Source organism: Halichoerus grypus, chromosome 4, assembly GCF_964656455.1.
Source record: "Halichoerus grypus chromosome 4, mHalGry1.hap1.1, whole genome shotgun sequence".
NCBI classification, from domain to species: domain Eukaryota; kingdom Metazoa; phylum Chordata; class Mammalia; order Carnivora; family Phocidae; genus Halichoerus; species Halichoerus grypus.
Window position 1 is genome coordinate 166,576,243 of NC_135715.1, and position 19,125 is coordinate 166,595,367.

Below are 19,125 nucleotides of genomic sequence, written 5' to 3' on the forward strand. Positions count from 1 at the left end.
AACTGCTGCAGAGTTCAGAGCTCAGTTATCTTTCATCAGGATTATGGCTGCAGCCTTTAAAAGAATTTTTTACCTTTAGTTTTTCCCTACCTCTAGTTCCTTTTCCACACTCGTCATTATTCTTTGTTAAATGCTAATTTGATCATGCTGGGTTATTACCTGCCTAAAACCCTTTCAGAGCTCCCATTACCCTTAGGATAAAATCCTTTCTTGTTAATATGGTTGTGTTGGTTTCCCAGGGCTGCCATAACAAAATACTACAAACTGAGCAGCTTAGAACAACAGAAATTTACTTTCTCACAGTTCTGGAGGCCAGAACTACCATAATAGCTCTCATTCCACAGGTCAGGGAACTAATGTAGGGATTCTGCCATTTGCTGAGTATGTTTATTCCAATTAATATATTTTAGAACTGAGGAATAACCACAGAATAACCACTGAACCCACTATAAGATGGATTTGAGCTAAAACGCTGTTGATCACCTGACCTCCATAAGCCCCTACTCTGACTGGTAGACTACAATAAAATTTTGGGTCTCCTGGAATTAGAGCCAAGTCCAGTAATCCCCCAAAGGTTTGACTGTTGTCTGTTCCTCAATGCACAGTCACCCCCGGTAAAAGGCTATAGGTCCCTACCACCTTGGAAGGGTGGTAGAAAGATTAACAGTGTAAGTTTTTGGCAGTGTAATGAGGGTTTTCCTCAAGGGGACCCAGCCTCCCTGCTTCATTCAGGAATTCTGGGTCTGTAAATGGCTCAATTCTGAGAATTAATTGGGGGGCCATGACTGTTTTTGATTTAAGTTAGACTACTGTCCACTTGTTCTGGAGTTTGTCTTATACAAATTGAGTAAGAATTTAGTAGACTGCCCATCGACTTCACTTCTCTGAGCACCATGATCAATGCCATGGTCGCTACAAGTCAGACTATTCTGATTGCTTCTTTGACTCTACTGTCTATTATAGTATCCGTGCCCACCTTGTCATTGGCGATTAAGTGCCACTGTTCTGCCCCTGCCACCGTAGGATCTAATGGTCTCCATTGCATTTAGGTTTCCCAATTCAGTGGCAGCAGTTCCCACTGTAATTTCTGACCTACAGAGAAGAGCAACCACAAAGCTCTACAAGGATCCTGGGGTTTCCCTCACAAATTTATTTCTCATGGTCATGAAAGGTATATGCTCCAGATCCTCCTGGGGTGAGTGAGCAGGTCTTCCATGATAAATCCTTTCTTAACATCTACTCTCCCTAATTCTTTGGATCCCTTCCTTCATAGTATACCAGGGCAGTTCTGGCCTTTCAACCTCTTTAAGTGTAGGCCACTATTGGTCCATGTTTCAGCCAACCAGTCAACTGATGAGACCGTTAGAGCCCTTTTTACCCCTCAAGCTACGATATTCAATCCAGAATCTGTGCTAGTGGGCTCATATCAGTAAATTCAGCTGGGTCCTACTTTATGTTCTTTCCACTGTATCTTTGATATATCTCCACTATATCTCCTATATCTTTGATATCCATGTGCATACCTATTCCCTGGGTTTCTGTCTATATACGTTGGAAAAATCACGTTAGTGCACCATCACATTACCTTTCAGGGCTTGCTGGGACTTGAGTCTTGTTATAGCTCTAGAAGAAAAGAGGGTAGTGGGAGTGGGTCCTGAGGAGAATAAGCAGTGTCTTGCAAGGTAGCAAACTCAGGCCATTTTGGATTTCTCAGGCAAGTCAGGGTTAATCTCCTCTGACAGGGTGCAAAGGCTAAGAAAGGTAAAGAAGATTCAGCAGAATTTGGGGGCTTAGTGTCCCCAGCTTCATCAGGATCTTCCCATATATCTCCATTCTACTTTTCAGGATTCCATTCCTTCCTAGTCAGTGCCCTCATTTTCACAGCAGTCGTACTGTAAGATTAATGATTCAGTGTGTATTGTAATTCAGCCACTTGCAGGATGAAACTCTTAGTTTGATTTTCAGCTCTGTGGCTACAGGAGATAATGATTTCTCTCAGGGAAGACATAGAAACTTCCAGGTAATTTGCACAGCTGGGGATTTGAATTCCTGAGGTCATCCTTCCTCCCCTCCCCCCCACTTTGTCTAGTACAACTAGGAGCAACCAGTTTCGTTATACCTGCTAATTTGACAAAAATATTCTAAGATATGAGGCCCACCCACTTTATGGAGGGTAATCTACTCAAAGTCAACAGATTGTATATATTAATCATACGGTAATCAAAAACCCTTCACACGAACAAGGACACTACTGTTTGACCAATCAACCAGTCTCTCCAAGTTGACACGTAAAATTAACCATTGCAAATGGGATAATACATGCTGGACACAGTTGTATATCGTAGCCTTGAATAGATGTAAAGTACCTAGAATAATGTATGGCGCATGGAGAGGGATGAATGAATATTAAGCAGTTATTGTGGTAGTAGCAGTAATATCTCTGCATCTGTCATGCAACTTTTTAATTATATGTGTGTCTTTCACCTCAGTGGACCAAGTTCTTTGGTGGCAGAGCTGTGTCTCCTCAGTCTTTGTATACCATCACATAATATAGGCATGTGTTCATCAGGCACTTGCTGATGAAGGTTCTTCATGAAATGAAACCTTTTCAGTTCAGGCTTGGCTGTGTTCTGATCATTTTCATTCTAATAGCTGACTGGTAAAGGGAGATTTCCTTATAGTAAGAAACAAACCAAGCCTTTGTTGTGGCAACTTAAAGACCTTTCTGCAGGATGTGATTTCACTCCTTACTGTCGTTCTACTTCGGTCACCTGGTGGTGGTTTGTCCTGACACTCTCATTTATCCCAGACTGGATTCACTTTTTTTGGTCCTGATTGAAGTGGATATATTTTTCTTTAGTTTTAGTATGTTTCATCTGTTGAATCGTGGCATCAGAAAGGAGTAATGAAACAAGTGATACTTAATTTTGCTTAAAATCTATGCACAATTTAACAAAACTGAGGACCACATAGTTGTAGTCTTAAAATGAAAAAAAACTCTGAAACCATTTATTATAATTATACTTGGTTGTAATTATGGTAAAAACAGTACAGTTGCCTTTAAGAACTCTTTTGTTCCATGTCACGTCAGTTTTCTAATGTTAATTGTAAAAAAAAATTAAGGTGGAATTGTTAAATAACATGTATTTGTAAAATAATGTAAATGTAAAATACATGTTTAATTATCTGACCCCCCCCTTTTTTTTTTTTTTAGTACACTAAACTTACAGAATCACACGAATAATTGTTACAGAAAAACAGGATAGAAATGAAAACTTCTATTTGGGCAGGGCTGCGTCCTAAAAAAAAATGGCAGTGTATGAAAGTATTAAATAACCTTGTTTGTCCTCCGAAGAATATTTCATTGCCAACTCAACTTTAACTATAGGATTTTCTGTAATAGTTCCCCCACATATTTCATACGGTCTGTAAGCCCATTTTCTATTTGTTTGTTTTTGAGATGGTGCCCCCTTGTGGAGGCCACTCCTAGGGCTTCACAATGGAGACCACTCGCAGGGCTTCACAATGGAGACTTACATAACAGTTTCCTCCTTCTTGCCCAGGGGAAATATGTTGTTTCCCTTTTATATTGGTTTATTTACTGTATTCGAAACAATTTTTTTCTTGAACCTACTGACCTTTATTTCATTTTTAGAACCTTGAAAAATGTATTTTTTTTGAAAAATACTCTTAAAGAGTTTTTTCTAGTATCATTGGGTGCTGTTTTCTTAACTCATTAATAAAAATTTGACATTATTTGAATGCCTGGATGAACTTATCATAGTGATGGTTTTTAAAATATATAAATGAGCTAATAAAATTATTTTGCATTGTGAAAACATCTTTTTTGGTAGTCTTTACTTGAAGACATTTTCCTGTTACTTGAAAAACTATTAACCCAAGGATTTAATGTGTTTTGTTAAGTAACCGATTATCGTTATTTTTTAAGTTAATTTTCTTGTTTTGTTTTCCCTCCTAGGGGACCTCCGAGCTTGTACATACTGTAGAAAAATAGCCTTAAGTTATGCTCATTCCACAGACAGTCATTCCATTGGGGAAGACTTGAATGCTCTTTCAGATTCTGCTTCCTCTGTGTCTGTACTTGATCCAAGTGAACCTCGAACACCTGTCGGAAGTAGAAAAGCCAGCCGCAACATATTTCTAGAGGATGATTTTGCCTGGCAAAGGTATTATCACTAGAGTACAATTTTATTTATATTTGAGGAATACAGATAGTCTTGTGACCCATGAGTGCCTTCAGTTAATTTTTATCTTCTTTGAATTATTTCCAACATATTCCCCTCCTTTTTCTTTGGCTTGCTACCAGAAGGATCATGGAATATTTTTTTTTTTTTTTTAATATTTATTTATTTATTTATTAGAGAGCGAGTGAGAGAGAAACAGCATGAGAGGGGAGAGGGTCAGAGGGAGAAGCAGGCTCCCCGCTGAGCCGGGAGCCCGATGTGGGACTCAATCCCAGGACTCTGGGATCATGACCTGAGCTGAAGGCAGTCACTTAACCAACTGAGCCACCCAGGCGCCCAGGATCATGGAATATTTATGGATAGTGTTTATATTGACTAATTAGAATGTAAGCTCTACAAGAGGAGAGACTTTATGTTGTTTTTGTTCACTATTCTACCCACTGGCACCAAGAACGGTGTATGGCATATATATGATCTTGATAATATTTGTTGAAAAGGAAACAGAAGTTATTGAGATGAATAATTTCTAATGTAGCCTTCTTAGAGAAGGAAAATGCCCATAAACTTTGTATTCATAATATTTGTAAATGAAATTAGATTTATTTCCTCCCTAAGGAACACTTCATGTTTTCCATAGATCTAAATATGCTATTTCCAGCTGCCTGCTGGTGAAGGATATTACTAACTCTTGGAAGTTACATGGAATTGTTTGAATTAGAATTCTAGATTCATTGGTTTCTGATTTTTTTTTTTTTAGCTAAGTTATATTCTTATGTACAGTACTACATCTGGCCTCTGGCCATATCAAAGAGCTTAGAGTTTTAATTAACCTTTTTCTGATAAGTTATTTTATCAATCACCCCTTAAAGGTGTGAGGACTTAATAGGTAACCAATGAATTTAAATAGAAGTTAAGAATGAATTATAGCCACATTCTACATATATGACTCCCAGGGACGTAATGTGGAGCAGAAAAGAAAGTCACATGTGTATACAATGATTATTTATGAAGTTCAAAAATACACAAAACAAGCACACTCTCTAGGTATACAGATGTGGTAAACGTAAAGAAAAGGAAGAGAATGATAAGTATAAAATTGACAAGAGTAGTTTCATCGAGGGCCCAGAGGGAAATGGGATTGGGAATGGGATTGGGTAGGGGATACAGGCATTTCGGAGTCCGTGCTAGTGGTGCACTGGTATTTGTGGCATCATGATTCTTCATTCATTACATGTATTTTATAAATTTTAAAAATTGATTCTACATTTAATAGACCAATAAAAAAGTATAGGGATTCTCAGTTCTTTCTTACTTTAGCTAGCAATGCCTTTTAGTTGCACCTGGCCCTATTGTGTGAGTCCAGAATTGGCAAGTGTCCTCTAATAAACTAGATTTGAAAGCTTCCTAAGAGATGTAGGTTAGATGTCAAGGATAGAATAATTTTATTTCTGTGCTAATTGTTTCATGTTTATTACCTTTTAGTTATTGTATCTCTGGGATAGGCACTACTTTCTCCTTTTGACAGATGTAGAAGCTGAGGTTTAGAGAGATTAACTAATGGACCCAAGGTCATACAGCTAGTAAGAGGGAGAGCCTGCACTTGGACCTAGATCTGACTCTGCGGTGCTATTCCAGTGGGCTGTGGGGACTGAGAATAAAATACTTGAACTCAGGATTTCCCTCCAAATCACTTCAATTTTGAGTATATGATGGATGAAGGAGTTCTGTAAGTACCCATCCAACCAGTGTTACTATTTTAAGGGCATACCGTATACTTAATAAACTACCAGTCTTTTGGCAGTTGATGTAGTTAATATAAAAACCATAGTTTCTACCTTAATTAAAAGAAGAAAACAAAACTGACATATAGTCTCATTATTGCAGGGGAAGACAATCAGCTTTTAAATGTTAAAGCATTTCATTGAAATTGGATTTGCTTGTTACTGTCCCAAATCACCTCAGTATTTTTCTGCTTTCTTTGTAGTTTGATTCATCCAGACTCCTCAAATACTCCTCTTTCAACAAGACTTGTATCTGTTCAAGAGGATGCTGGGAAATCTCCTGCTCGAAATAGGTAAACTGCCAAATGAAAACTCCATATTCTGTATTTGATTTTTCTTTCTTTCATGGTAATGAGAAGAGCAAACAGATAAAAATGGGGTGGGATTAATTATTATACTTTCTTAGCTCTAAACCTGAATTAAACTATTGTTTATCCTTTTGCTAGTCAGCTCTGGCTCGCATTCTCTTCAGTGTCTCTTTTCCAGTATTCTCCACTGGCTTCAGATCTCCACTGGCTTTCTTCTAGCTTAGCAGATGGCCTTATTTTCTATTATAGAGCGAAGAGAGCAGCCAAGAAATAGGCACTTCAACTCTTACCACCACTTACCAATTTGATTTACACTTAGAGCTCATCTTTTTCTTTTTTTCTATCTCTTATCCAAGCTAATTCTCCATTTGTATTCTGGATCCCATCCCTTCTCATTTTTTTATTAATCATCCTATTGATGTTTGTACCTTCTATCTCTCATTGCTGACTCCTTACCATTAGCATTTAAACAAACTCAGATAATCTATTAAAAACAAACAAAAATTTCTTCTTTATGGTTCATCTCTCTTTATCTATATTCTCAATTATTTCTTTTCTTCGTAGCCAAATTCCTTGAAATAGTTGCCTTAATCATTCTACACCTGCACACTTCCTCCTTTTTCAGCTTACTAGATCTTACTGATGTCCATACCTCTTCACTGAAAATGCTTTCCTTTTTACAAGTTTAAGTGGTGAATAAGTAGTTCTTAACCTGAAGAACTAGACATCTGAATGACCTTGGTTTAACATACTTTCAATTTATTCTTTCTACAAGTACTTAGAAACCAGGAATGTGTAATACAGCAACGAACCAAACAGACAAAAATTTAATGCGCAAAAAAGCAATAAGACATAGGGGTAGAGATAGGCATTTTAAATAGTGTAGTCAGGGAAGACCTCACTGGGAAGGTGACATTTGAGCAAAGACCTGAGGATGTGAGGGAATGAGCCATGTGGACATTTTGTAGAAGAGTGTACCAAGAAAACAGGAAATAGCAAATTCCTAGAAGGAACATAGCTGTTAGAGGTCCTGTGTACCTGGAGTAGAAGGTTCTTACAGTTAATTGTAGGACTTTGTCATTTATTCTGGGTGAAATGGGAAGCTACTAGAGAGTTCGAGTTTTTAAAAAAACTTATAAAATTATTTTGAAAAAATTTCAAATTTGCAAAAAGTTGCAAGAATAATAAATTTTAATATATTCTTTATTAAGGTTCACTAATTTACATTTTCCCATTTGCTTTGTTACTATTTATATGATAGACTTTTTTTCTGAATCATTTGAGAATAAGTTGCAGACATCAGGATCTTTTACTTTTAATTAAAAAACTTCATTTTTTTTTTTTAAAGATTTTATTTATTTATTTGTGAGAGAGAGAGTGAGAGAGAGCATGAGAGGAGAGAGGGTTAGAGGGAGAAGCAGACTCCCCGCCGAGCAGGGAGCCCGACGCAGGACTCGATCCCAGGACTGCAGGATCATGACCTGAGCTGAAGGCAGTCACTTAACCACTGAGCCACCCAGGTGCCCCAGAAAACTTCGTTTTTAGAGCAGTTTTAGGCTCACAGCAAAATTGAGTGGGAAGGACAGAAAATTCCTGTATACCCCCTACGCCCTACCTTCATAACCACCCCCACGATCAGTATCCTGCACCAGAGTGGTATATTTGTTACAGTTGATGAACAACAGTAATATATTATCACCCTGCGTTGATATATTATAACCCAAAGTCCATAATTTATATTAGGGTTCATTCTTGGTGATGTACATTCTGTGGTTGGGACAGATGTATAATGATATGATATCCAGTGTTGCAATATACTATAGTTTCACTGCCTTAAAAATTCTCTGTGCTCTGGGGTGCCTGCCTGGCTCAGTCGGTTAAGCATCTGACTCTTGATTTTGGCTCAGGTCATGATCTCAGGGTGGGGTCTCTGTGCTCAGTGTGGAGTCAGCTTGCTCCGCTCCCTCTCCATTTTCCCTGCTTGTGCTCTCTCTCTCTCTCAAATAAAATCTTCAAAAAGAAAATTCTCTGTGCTCTCTTTATTCATTTCTCCTTCCCTCCAACCCATGGCAACCACTGATCTTTTTACTGTCTCTATAGTTTTCCCTTTTCGTATAGTTGGACTCATTCAGAATGTAGCCTTTTCAGATTGGTTTCTTCCACTTAGTGATATTCATTCAAGGTTCCTCCATGTCTTTTCATGGCTTGATAACTCATTTCTTTTCAGCATTAAATTATGTTCCATTATCTGGATATACCAGTTTACCCACTTACCTACTGAAGGATATCTTGGTTATTTCCAGGTTTTGACAATACGAATAAGGCTGCTGTAAACATTTGTGTGCAGGTTTTCATGTGGTCATGTCTTGAGTTTATTTGGATAAATACCAAGGAGTATGATTGTTGGTTCGTAGGTAAAGAATATGATTAGTTTCATAAAAAATTGCCAAACTGTCTTCCAAAGTGGCTGCACCATTTTGGATTCCCTAAATGGAAGAAGAAGAATTGGAGATGGGAGTTGTGCTATAGTGAAGGGCGGATGCCGCAAGGGGATGTGGAGTTAAGACAGTTTTTTAAAAGGTGGGATGAATTACAGTATTTCTGTTGGCAGTGTACAAATGGAGAAATAGCTGTGCTAATTTACATTGTAGTTCCATGTGTTTTGAATTAATGCTATTGTTGATGTAAGTCTTTGGGAAAGGTATAATTTAGTCAGTGAGTACTATCTCTAAATAAAACTTCAACCAGCATTCTTAATGCTAGGCTACTTATTAGAGTATTTGACGACAAATTTGACTAATTTTCTTTTGTTCTTGTTACGGCCATATCAGGATATGTGCAGGGATAGTTAGAATGTTAGAGAAGCAAAACACAGGGATAATAAATACATTCGTTGGAAAGAGATTTTAATTAATGGAATAAGACATATAGTGGTGACTTTTCACTAAAAGACTATGCCAAGAAATAAATGATTGTTTGAAAAATCTTGCTTATTTATTTGATATCAGGGGTTTCTCATAAGCTATTAAGAATGACTTTTTGCTAAACCTGTTACAAACCTGTGAATAATTTCTTAAATTATTTTTTTAAAGATTATTTTTTGGGGGGAGGGAGAGAGAGCACACATGTGCACGTGTATGCACGAGTTGGGGAAAGGGCAGAGGGAGAGAATCCTCAAGTAGACTCCCCACTGAGCATGGAGCCTGTCTCGGGCCTGATCTCATGACCCATGAGATCATGACCTGAGCCAAAACCAAGAGTTGGACGCTCAACTGACTGAGCCACCTAGATGCCCCAAAATTACTTTAAAAGTATCTTTATCTTTATACTAGGGAGAGCATAGTTTTTCAATTGATACCTGGTTTTGAAAGGCAGCCTTGTTGTTAGTTGAGTTACTTTAGACAAATTACTTAATCTCTGATTCGTGATTCCTTTATCTGTAGAATGGATTTAGTAGTACCTACTCCATAGTATGCTATGAGAATGAGTTTAGTGTCTAACTCATTGTAGATGTTTCTGCCTTTTTATCCTTTATATAGAAGCTAAAATTTGGTTTCATTTTTTTCTAAGTAGAAGCTAACTAAAATTTCTAGCTACAATTTTTTAATAAATAAAAGCTTGGTTGATGCTGTTGACCTTCCACTTACAAGTCATTTATCTAGTAACTTTGCCAAGAGGCAAAATTAAGGATATTATATAAGTAATAATATAACAAGAGAGGAAACAAATCTTCACTCATTTTTTTATTGATCAAATTCAAAGTATAATTGAGGACAACAATGCAGTTCTAATAAGAAGAAAGGAATTATTTTGGGGGAATAACATTTGCTTAGTTGGGATTCAGAGTTAATGTTTTCTCTTACCAGAACATGACAGGTGTTCATCTAAAGACATTCTTAATTCATTGGTTATGCAAAAACTATTTGGTCTGTGGGCCATAGTTTCCTGTTCCTGATCTGCCAGATTCTTTTTCTTTCTTTCTTTCTTTCTCTTTCTTTCTTTTTTTCTTTCTTTCTTTCTTTCTTTCTTTCTTTCTTTCTTTCTTTCTTTCTTTCTTTCTTTCAGATTTTATTTGTTTATTTGAGAGAGAGAGAGAGAGCGCACAAGCAGGGGGAGTGGCAGAGGGAGAGGAAGAAGCAGGCTCCCTGCTGAGCAGAGAGCCTGACGCGGGGCTCTATCCCAGGACCCTGGTATCATGACCTGAGCGGAAGGCAGAGGCTTAACCAACTGAACCACCCAGGGGCCCCTGCAAGATTATTTCTGTATTTAGTCTGTGATTCTTCATATTGGTCAGTTAAAAAAAAAATTAGTTTTCAGCATTTTAATAAGAGTTTATATCCTTTTCCTTTGAAATATTAATGATAAATATAGTATACTTGCCATTGCTTTCCTATAATCTTTCCATAGTGACTTTGCTTTACACTTATTCTGAAATAGTTTTAGACTAACACAGAAGTTGCACAATTTTTTTTTTTTTTTAAAGATTTTATTTATTTATTTGACAGAGAGAGAGATAGCAAGAGCAGGAACACAAGCAGGGGGAGTGGGAGAGCGAGAAGCAGGCTTCCTGCCGAGTAGGGAGCCCGATGTGGGACTCGATCCCAGGACCCTGGGATCATGACCTGAGCCGAAGGCAGACGCTTAACAACTGAGCCACCCAGGCGCCCTGGACAATTTATTATAGAGAATTTCTGGATACTCTTCTCTCAGCTTCTCCCAATGATGATATCATACATAACCATCATAACTACATTTAAAAGTACCCTTAATGTTGGCAAGTAAGCATTTATTTATTTATTTTAAAGATTTTATTTATTTGAGAGAGAGCAATGAGAGAGAGCGTGAGAGGGGGGAGGGTCAGAGGGAGAAGCAGACTCCCTGCTGAGCAGGGAACCTGATGCAGGACTCGATCCCGGGACTCCAGGATCATGACCTGAGCTGAAGGCAGTCACTTAACCAACTGAGCCACCCAGGCACCCCAGTAAGCATTTATTTAAAAATGAATTTTCACTGTAATTTTATTTATTGATGAAGAATTTACAACTGTGTTTTCACTTTTTGTTTTTATTTCCAGATCAGCTAGCATTACTAACCTGTCACTGGATCGATCTGGTTCTCCCATGGTATCTTCATATGAGACATCTGTCAGTCCCCAGGCTAACCGAACCTATGTTAGGACAGAGACCACTGAGGATGAACGCAAAATTCTTCTGGTACTGATCCAGTATCTTTGCTATTTTTGAGCATAAATATTATGTATCTCACTGATTTTTCTTTTTAAGAAACCTACAAATAGCCAGTTAGCATATAAATTAATAGAGGAAATAATTAGCTTAAGTTTTTATTAGGATCACCTAAGAAAGTGGTGAAGCATTCGGCGCTCTTATATTGAATTAATATTTTCTTGATCCCTTTCATCTGGTAAGATAAGAATTCAGGCGCTTTACATAGTAAGAGAGCTGAACTTTTAGTTAGGTCCCAGATTGTTTTTAAACTTTGAAACATGTTTCTCATACAGATGGAATGCTTCGCATACCTTTATATTATACGTTTATATGAGATGCTAATCAGTTGTTTATTGAATTTATCTATGTGTAAAATACTGTGTTATTTATATTGAGAGTGACTCAAATGGAAACTGGTTTCTGTCCTCAAGCTTAAAATTCAAAAGGTAGAAATGAGGCTGATGGGCAGGTCCTTAATAGTAAAAAAGTAATACTTTTGAATAAGAAATAGGTCATTAGTGGTGAGGGCTTTAAACTGAAAGCTTGGCCTGGACCTTGAAGAACGGAATGGATTTGGGTAGGCATTGAGGAAAACAAATCTTACTTAAAGATGTGACAAGGTATAGAGATGAAAATAAACATGACATTTTCCATGCACCAAAGTAGGACTTAGGAGAGGTTGGGAGGGAGAGTAAGCTGAGTGTGTGGGCAAAGAGATTAAGCTGGAGTGTGTGGGCAATGAACATGGAAGTTACTTGGGGTTACCTGGTGGAACATGGTGAGTTCAGCCTTTACAAGTTTAGATTTGAACCCGTAGGTGCTGAGCAATGTTGGAAGTTTTTTTGAGCAGGGAGTCATTCACGGAAGTCCTTCCTTTAGGAAGATTCACCTGGCATTTGGGTACAGGTGAGAAAGGTGGTGGGAAGCTGCTGGAGTGAAGGCTATGAGAAACAGATTGGTGTGATTGACTATTCTCCCCTCTCCCTTGCCCTGGCTCCAAAGAGGAGATTTTGCAGTTTTGTACTTAGATAACTAGGAGATTGATCATGTGTGCCATTGACTGAAAAAAATTATTTGGGATAGTTGGGTTTTTTTTTTCCTTAAAGATTTTATTTATTTGAGAGAGAGGGAGAGAGAGAGCACAAGCTGGGCGGTGGGGAGGAATGGCAGAGGGAGAGGGAGAAGCAGGCTCCCCGCTGAGCAGGGAGTCCGACATGGGGCTTGATCCCAGGACCCTGAGATCATGACCTGAGCTGAAAGCAGCTGCATAACCAACTGAGCCACCAAGGCATCCTGGGATAGTTGGTTTTTAAGAGAAAAAGTTATATTTGCAATTAGATGAGCTGAGTTCAAGTGCTCCCCATGCACGTGTCAAATGATGTGAGTTGGCTCTGATAAAGAAATCTGAATTGAATTTCCTTTTATGCATCTAAAAAAACAACAGGAAAGAATCTGCAAAGGTATATAATAGCATCCTTCTCAGGAGTAATTATTTGCTCATAATGTGATTTCAGGACAGTGTTCAGTTAAAGGACCTGTGGAAGAAAATCTGCCATCACAGTAGTGGAATGGAGTTTCAGGATCACCGTTACTGGCTGAGAACGCATCCTAACTGCATTGTGGGAAAAGAATTAGTCAACTGGTTAATCCGAAATGGACACATTGCTACAAGGTAATGTGATCTTAAGAAAGACTTTTCGATATTATTTATTCCTTTATTTTTAGTAAGGCCATAACATTGTAGATATAAGGGCAGCAAATTTTGTGAATAGGGTGCTGTTTGATTCCTGCATTCGGTGCTTAGGGTGCTAATGACTCACCCCTCCTCCCTTCTGTGTTTTAACCAGTGATGAATAGATGCAAGGAGCAAATGGGGTCACAGTTTACCTTATTTATTAAAAGCAGGAGTGTGCAGTAATTCCCCAACACAAAGCTCTCTGATTAAGCAGGATTTGGGAATGTTGCTAGGTATTAAGATCCCAGTGGATTCTCCTGCTACTGTTCCCTAATCTGGGCATTGCAACCTGTCCTATGGAATTGAGTTCATAAGTCACACCTGAAGTGTCTTGCTCACCTCAGAAATCATTTGTGAGAAAGAGACAGGTCCTATTGCCTTTCAAGGCAGCATGTCCCTAAGCTATTCTAGTTGATTAGATTAGCTACTCCTTTCCTGGGAAGAAACAAGTATGTAGGAAGAGAGTAAAAGCTTTAACAGTGAAACCCTGGGGTCCAGTTTTGGCTATATTTCTTTTTAGTTTTGTGCTTTTACTCAAGTTACTTAATCTCCTCGAACCTTGGACCTCTCAGTTCCAATGTGAGGAGAATATATGGTGCTGTGAAGAAGCCGTGACGATGAAATGAAATAATATGGGCTAAAGTGCTTTATAAATTGTGAAATGCCAAATAAGTGCAGTGTGTTAAGTGTCTATTTCATGTGTATATGTATATTTATAAAGTGTCTATATATTATTATTATTATTTTTTAAAGTTTTATTTATTTGAGAAATAGTGCGAGCAGGGGGAGAGGCAGAGGGAGAGAGAAAGGGAGAGGTAGACTCTCCACTGAGCAGGGAGCCCAATGCGGGGCTTGATCCCAGGACCCTGGGATCATGACCTGAGCTGAAGGCAGATGCTTAACCGACTGAGCCACCAGGGCGAACCTTAAGTGTCTATATATTATTGTATATATATTATCTATTTCATCTGTACATGTGTATATATCTGTAATATTTGGTATTGTCTTTTTATCAAGACTGTAAGCTCCTTGAGGGCAGGAACCATGTTAGTCTCACCATTTTGTTTTACTCTAGTGAGGACAGGGGTATGCATGCACTGAGCACTTGATACATGTTTGTTGTAAGTAAAATTAGGTTTTGGTAGGACTGCCTTACCAGCAGGTTCTCCTTTACTCTGGTATTTGGGAAAATCTTTTAATTTAGCTTCAAGTCTCACTTGTTTTTACCCCTCACCTATCGACGGACCATTTGTAATTCCAGCTGATTAGAACAGAAGAAAATTCAGTTTGCATCTCATCTTGTACCTGTGAAATTACTCTGACTTTTAAAAGTTTTTTTTTTTGTTGGTCTTAATTCAGGGCACAAGCTATAGCCATTGGACAAGCAATGGTTGATGGACGTTGGCTGGATTGTGTCAGTCATCACGACCAGCTTTTCAGGGACGAATATGCACTGTACAGACCACTGCAGGTAGTTTTGCATGTCACCACTGACGAGAGTATGGCTGGTGTGTTGTGAAGTCTTTCTTCATCGGTGGGAATAAAAAGTCGTTGAATTAGCCAGAGATACATTTTCCTAACATGTTTTCCCTGTTGTTTGAAAGTTAAAAATGTTTTTACTTGGTAGGGAGGGGTGATGAAAAACCTGTTGGAATTGGACACTTTCCAGTTGGTTTGGCTTTTCTTTTTTTTTAAGACTTTATTTGACAGAGAGAGACACAGCGAGAGAGGGAACACAAGCAAGGGGAGTGGGAGAGGGAGAAGCAGGCTTCCCGAAGAGCGGGGAGCCCGATGCGGGGCTTGATCCTGGGACCCAGGGGTCATGACCTGAGCTGAAGGCAGACGCTTAACGACTGAGCCACCCAGGTGCCCCATGGTTTGGCTTTTCTTGAGCTGGGCCTCATGGTATTATATATAGTTGCTTGTCATTTACCTTTAGTGGTTTTTAGTTTCACTATGTCTGTGTTTTCAGGACTAAGAGAGTATATAAATATATAATAAAATGATTGAAAAAATTTAGTATCCCCAATGCAGTAGATTTTGACACATTAGCAGTATTAAATTGTATAGCAGTGGTAAAACAATGATTATTTATATATATCTTTTTATTTTAATTAGGGAATAGAAATTATTTAAAATAGAACTTTTTTTTTTAAAGATTATGATTATTTATTTGACAGAGACACAGCGAGAGAGGGACACAAGCAGGGGGAGTGGGAGAGGGAGAAGCAGGCTTCCTGCTGAGCAGGGAGCCCGATGCGGGGCTCGATCCCAGGACCCTGGGACCGTGACCTGAGCTGAAGGCAGACGCTTAACGACTGAGCCACCCAGGCGCCCCTAAGATAGAACTTTTTAAAAAGATAAGCTTTCACTTTTGGTCTATGTTAATTTTATATATATATATATATATAATTAGGAATACCTTTGTGAACTAAAATTGGAAACTCAAAGGTTAGAAAAGACAAACGACCAAAAAGACTGGTGTGGTATTATTTGTTAAAATTTATTTTTTTTTTTTTTTTTTTTTTTTTTAATTTATTTATTTGAGAGAGAGAGAATGAGAGAGAGCAAGCACATGAGAGGGGGGAGGGTCAGAGGGAGAAGCAGACTCCCTGCCGAGCAGGGAGCCCGATGCGGGACTCGATCCAGGGACTCCAGGATCATGACCTGAGCCGAAGGCAGTCGCTTAACCAACTGAGCCACCCAGGCGCCCTATTTGTTAAAATTTAATAGTTGTTTTCCAGAATGTGTCCTAGCCTTGGCACAGGGTTAGAATAAATTCTAAGCCAGGTTTACTCTCAGGACTAAAAGGGATGAAATGAAACACTGTAAAATATGTATATTATGTTTTCTCATATTAAGCTGCCTAAACCTACTGATTAATGACAATTATAATTATCAGAGTGGAATTATCAGCATTAATGCTGGTTTACAACTTAGTGTCTATTAATTTGCTTATTTTTATGTAAATTTATTCAGTGTTAGCTTTGTAGAAGTATTGGGCTAGAGTTTATTTGTAGTGTTGCCATTGAAAGTTGGCACTGAAAGTGAATCACTTGGATCTTGTCTTGATCTTTCCAGAGTACGGAATTTTCTGAGACCCCTTCTCCAGATAGTGACTCAGTGAACTCTGTGGAAGGACACTCTGAGCCATCCTGGTTTAAAGACATAAAGTTCGATGACAGTGACACGGAACAGATAGCTGAAGAAGGTGACGATAATTTGACTAGTGAGTTTAAACTTTCTAACATTTTAATTTGTATGACTCATTACTGTGTATGTATGATAAAATGAGTGTCTTGTTTGTTTAGTTGAAACAATCCTACTTTAAGTTTTATGGCAGCAACTAAACATCTGATAGCAATCCTTGTTCTAGATACAGTATTTTCTTAAGAAACCAACTTGTTAGGCTACTGGCGTTTTCAGATTTTGCCATAGTCTCTAGTTTGCAGCAGCTTAAAAATAACTCTGAGCTAATAATATCGCAGCAGACAACTTTCTCACCTCTTCACTATGATATCAGACTTTCTCTCTGCAGAACCTCCAATATATTTCTCCCTCTTAAAAATTCATCTTATATTTAATGTGTTCCAATTTTATTAAGTCTCCACAGAAGTACATGAAAATACTGTATCCATTTTGGTATTGCACATTGGGCTTGTCTATTAAAAGAACATTTTTCTCCTTTCCTCCAATACCCTGATGAAACCCATTTTTACTCCCCTCCTCTCCCTATATTTCTTTCCCCTCCCCGACACTAAAAGATTCTGCCAGTCCTAGCAAGCGCACATCAGTCAGCAGCTTCCAGTCCACAGTGGACAGTGACTCAGCCGCTTCCATCAGCCTGAACGTGGAGCTGGACAACGTGAACTTCCATATCAAGAAGCCCTCCAAGTACCCACATGTGCCCCCTCACCCTGCTGACCAAAAAGGTAGGAGGGAGTCACCATCTGGAATCCGGGCACAGGCTGGAGAGCTGGGCCACACGATCTCACACCGGCCTGTCCTCCTGGCTTCCTCTGTCCTCGTGGCGGAGGGGATTCGGTGTGGGTCTTGTTCCCCCCTTTCTCATTTCCCCACACTGCCTCCCCACACTTTTTTTGGTTGGTTCCTTTTATTTCTCGTTTTCTCCCTCAGTACCACCACACCCAATTTAAAGCTGGTAGTCTTTAAAAGGAACTACTACTACTGCTCTTCCCTTAGCATAATGTGCAACTTCCAAGGTGGCATTTCTTTGCATTTATAACATGGATGTTCTGCTCTATTCATTTCTCTTTCTTTATTTAACATTTTAAAGCGTACTTGCTTATGCTATTAACCAGTAACGTAGTATTTCACTAAACCTTTTCAGGTGCTTGAACTATAGTAGGGGGAAAACACACAATCCAAAACATCTTTCTACTATGATTTTATATGTTTGCTATGGAAAGATCAGACCGAAGATACACATTTCTTTCCTGATACTGTTGTATTTTTTCCATGGTTTCTAACCGTGATGAAACTTCTCATGGATGTTTGTCTGCAGGGAAGGGTCGTGTTGATCAGACTCTCATGTGTATTCCCAGGCCACGCAGTAATTATATTTTCTGTTGTTAATAAATAAAATACCATTCTTGTGTCCAGTTCAAAAAAAAAAATGCTTGTGATGTATGTGCCATATTTATAAAAAAGGTTTCTTCTCTGAGTAATACACAGTGAATTTGATAATTTTAGTTGTCTTATTTGAGGGTTTATTCTACTGACTCAAAAATAATAATGACCATATTCAGAAGACATTGGTATAAAAGGAAAAATAAATTATTGCTAAAGTCCAATATAGCATTATGTAAAAAATGAAATGCTTTTTAAAAATGGATGTCGAGGTTTACTCTGTTGGCTATAACTAAAAGCCAAATTGAATTTTAGCCCTAAAGAGGCATTATGTAAAATTAAATAAATAAAAAATACATAAGTAAATAAGTAATTGTGAGATTTCATTATGTTGTAGTAACTAAAAAATCATTATAAAGATGAAACCATTTATTTTGTGATTTCACCTGGAGTTTGGATTTTTAACATTTAGCTCTCTAAAGTTGAATTGTTTCCTTAGATTGGAAATGCTTGTCTAATTCCTTGCTACTTCCTATTTTGAGTCTAAAAATATGGTCAGAAAAGAGAAGCTTTGAACCTAAACATCTGTTCTAAAATAATTGGAAACAAACTCCCATTTCTATAACAAATTTCTGACGGTTGTCAATATTAACCATTATCCTCAAGATGTGGTAAAAAGGCTTTTAAGAGTTATAGTAATAGGGGGGAAAAAAAGAGAGAGGCAAACCATAAAACAGACTTAATGATAGAGAACAATCTGAGAGGTGCTGGAGGGGAGGTGGGCAGGGGATGTGCTAAGTGGGGGATGGGTATTAGGGAGGGCATTTGTAATGAGCACTGGGTGTTACATGTAAATGACCGATAATCACTAAATTCTACTCCTGACATTAATATTATACTATATATTAATTAATTGGAATTTAAATAAAAAATTGAACCAACAACAAAAAGAGTTGTAGTAATAAAAAGGAATATCTTATTAAAAAACAGAAATTTAGAGATGCAGTAAAAGAGTAGACTTGACTAGCATTCAACATGAGTAAGATACATATCTTTATGGGAATCCTCAAAACAAATGGTAAGCATGGTGGAGAACATTTGGGTGAGTGTGAAAGGACATTGGAGTAGACATGACACTTGGGCGAGATGAACTATAGTCTGGTCTCCTGGAGCATAGTGCGTGATGCTTTTGTAATAGAAATCATAGATGTGGGTCAGAGGTGGCATCTGTTGTGATGGAGGATATCTGTCCTTCGGACACGTGTGGGCAGTGCAGCTTCG

At 38.2% G+C, this 19,125-nt stretch overlaps 1 protein-coding gene across 11 annotated transcripts in view; it reads left to right on the plus strand.

Moving 5' to 3' along the window:
* Positions 1 to 19,125, plus strand: part of PIKFYVE (phosphoinositide kinase, FYVE-type zinc finger containing) — a 77,047-nt gene that overhangs the window by 12,935 nt on the left and 44,987 nt on the right. For 9 of the 11 annotated variants that reach the window (XR_013447355.1, XM_078071251.1, XM_036070890.2 and 6 more), the window contains 7 exons: positions 3,980 to 4,187; positions 6,190 to 6,279; positions 11,369 to 11,507; positions 13,034 to 13,191; positions 14,614 to 14,725; positions 16,336 to 16,483; positions 17,019 to 17,186. Coding sequence is in view for 10 of the 11 variants with exons in the window: in XM_078071251.1 (XP_077927377.1) it covers positions 3,980 to 4,187; positions 6,190 to 6,279; positions 11,369 to 11,507; positions 13,034 to 13,191; positions 14,614 to 14,725; positions 16,336 to 16,483; positions 17,019 to 17,186 (1,023 nt within the window). In the remaining variant the exon portion in view is untranslated. Of the gene's footprint in view, positions 1 to 3,979; positions 4,188 to 6,189; positions 6,280 to 11,368; positions 11,508 to 13,033; positions 13,192 to 14,613; positions 14,726 to 16,335; positions 16,484 to 17,018; positions 18,163 to 19,125 lie in introns of those variants that run through there. The other 2 variants (XM_078071258.1, XM_078071255.1) reach the window with 2 other exon arrangements.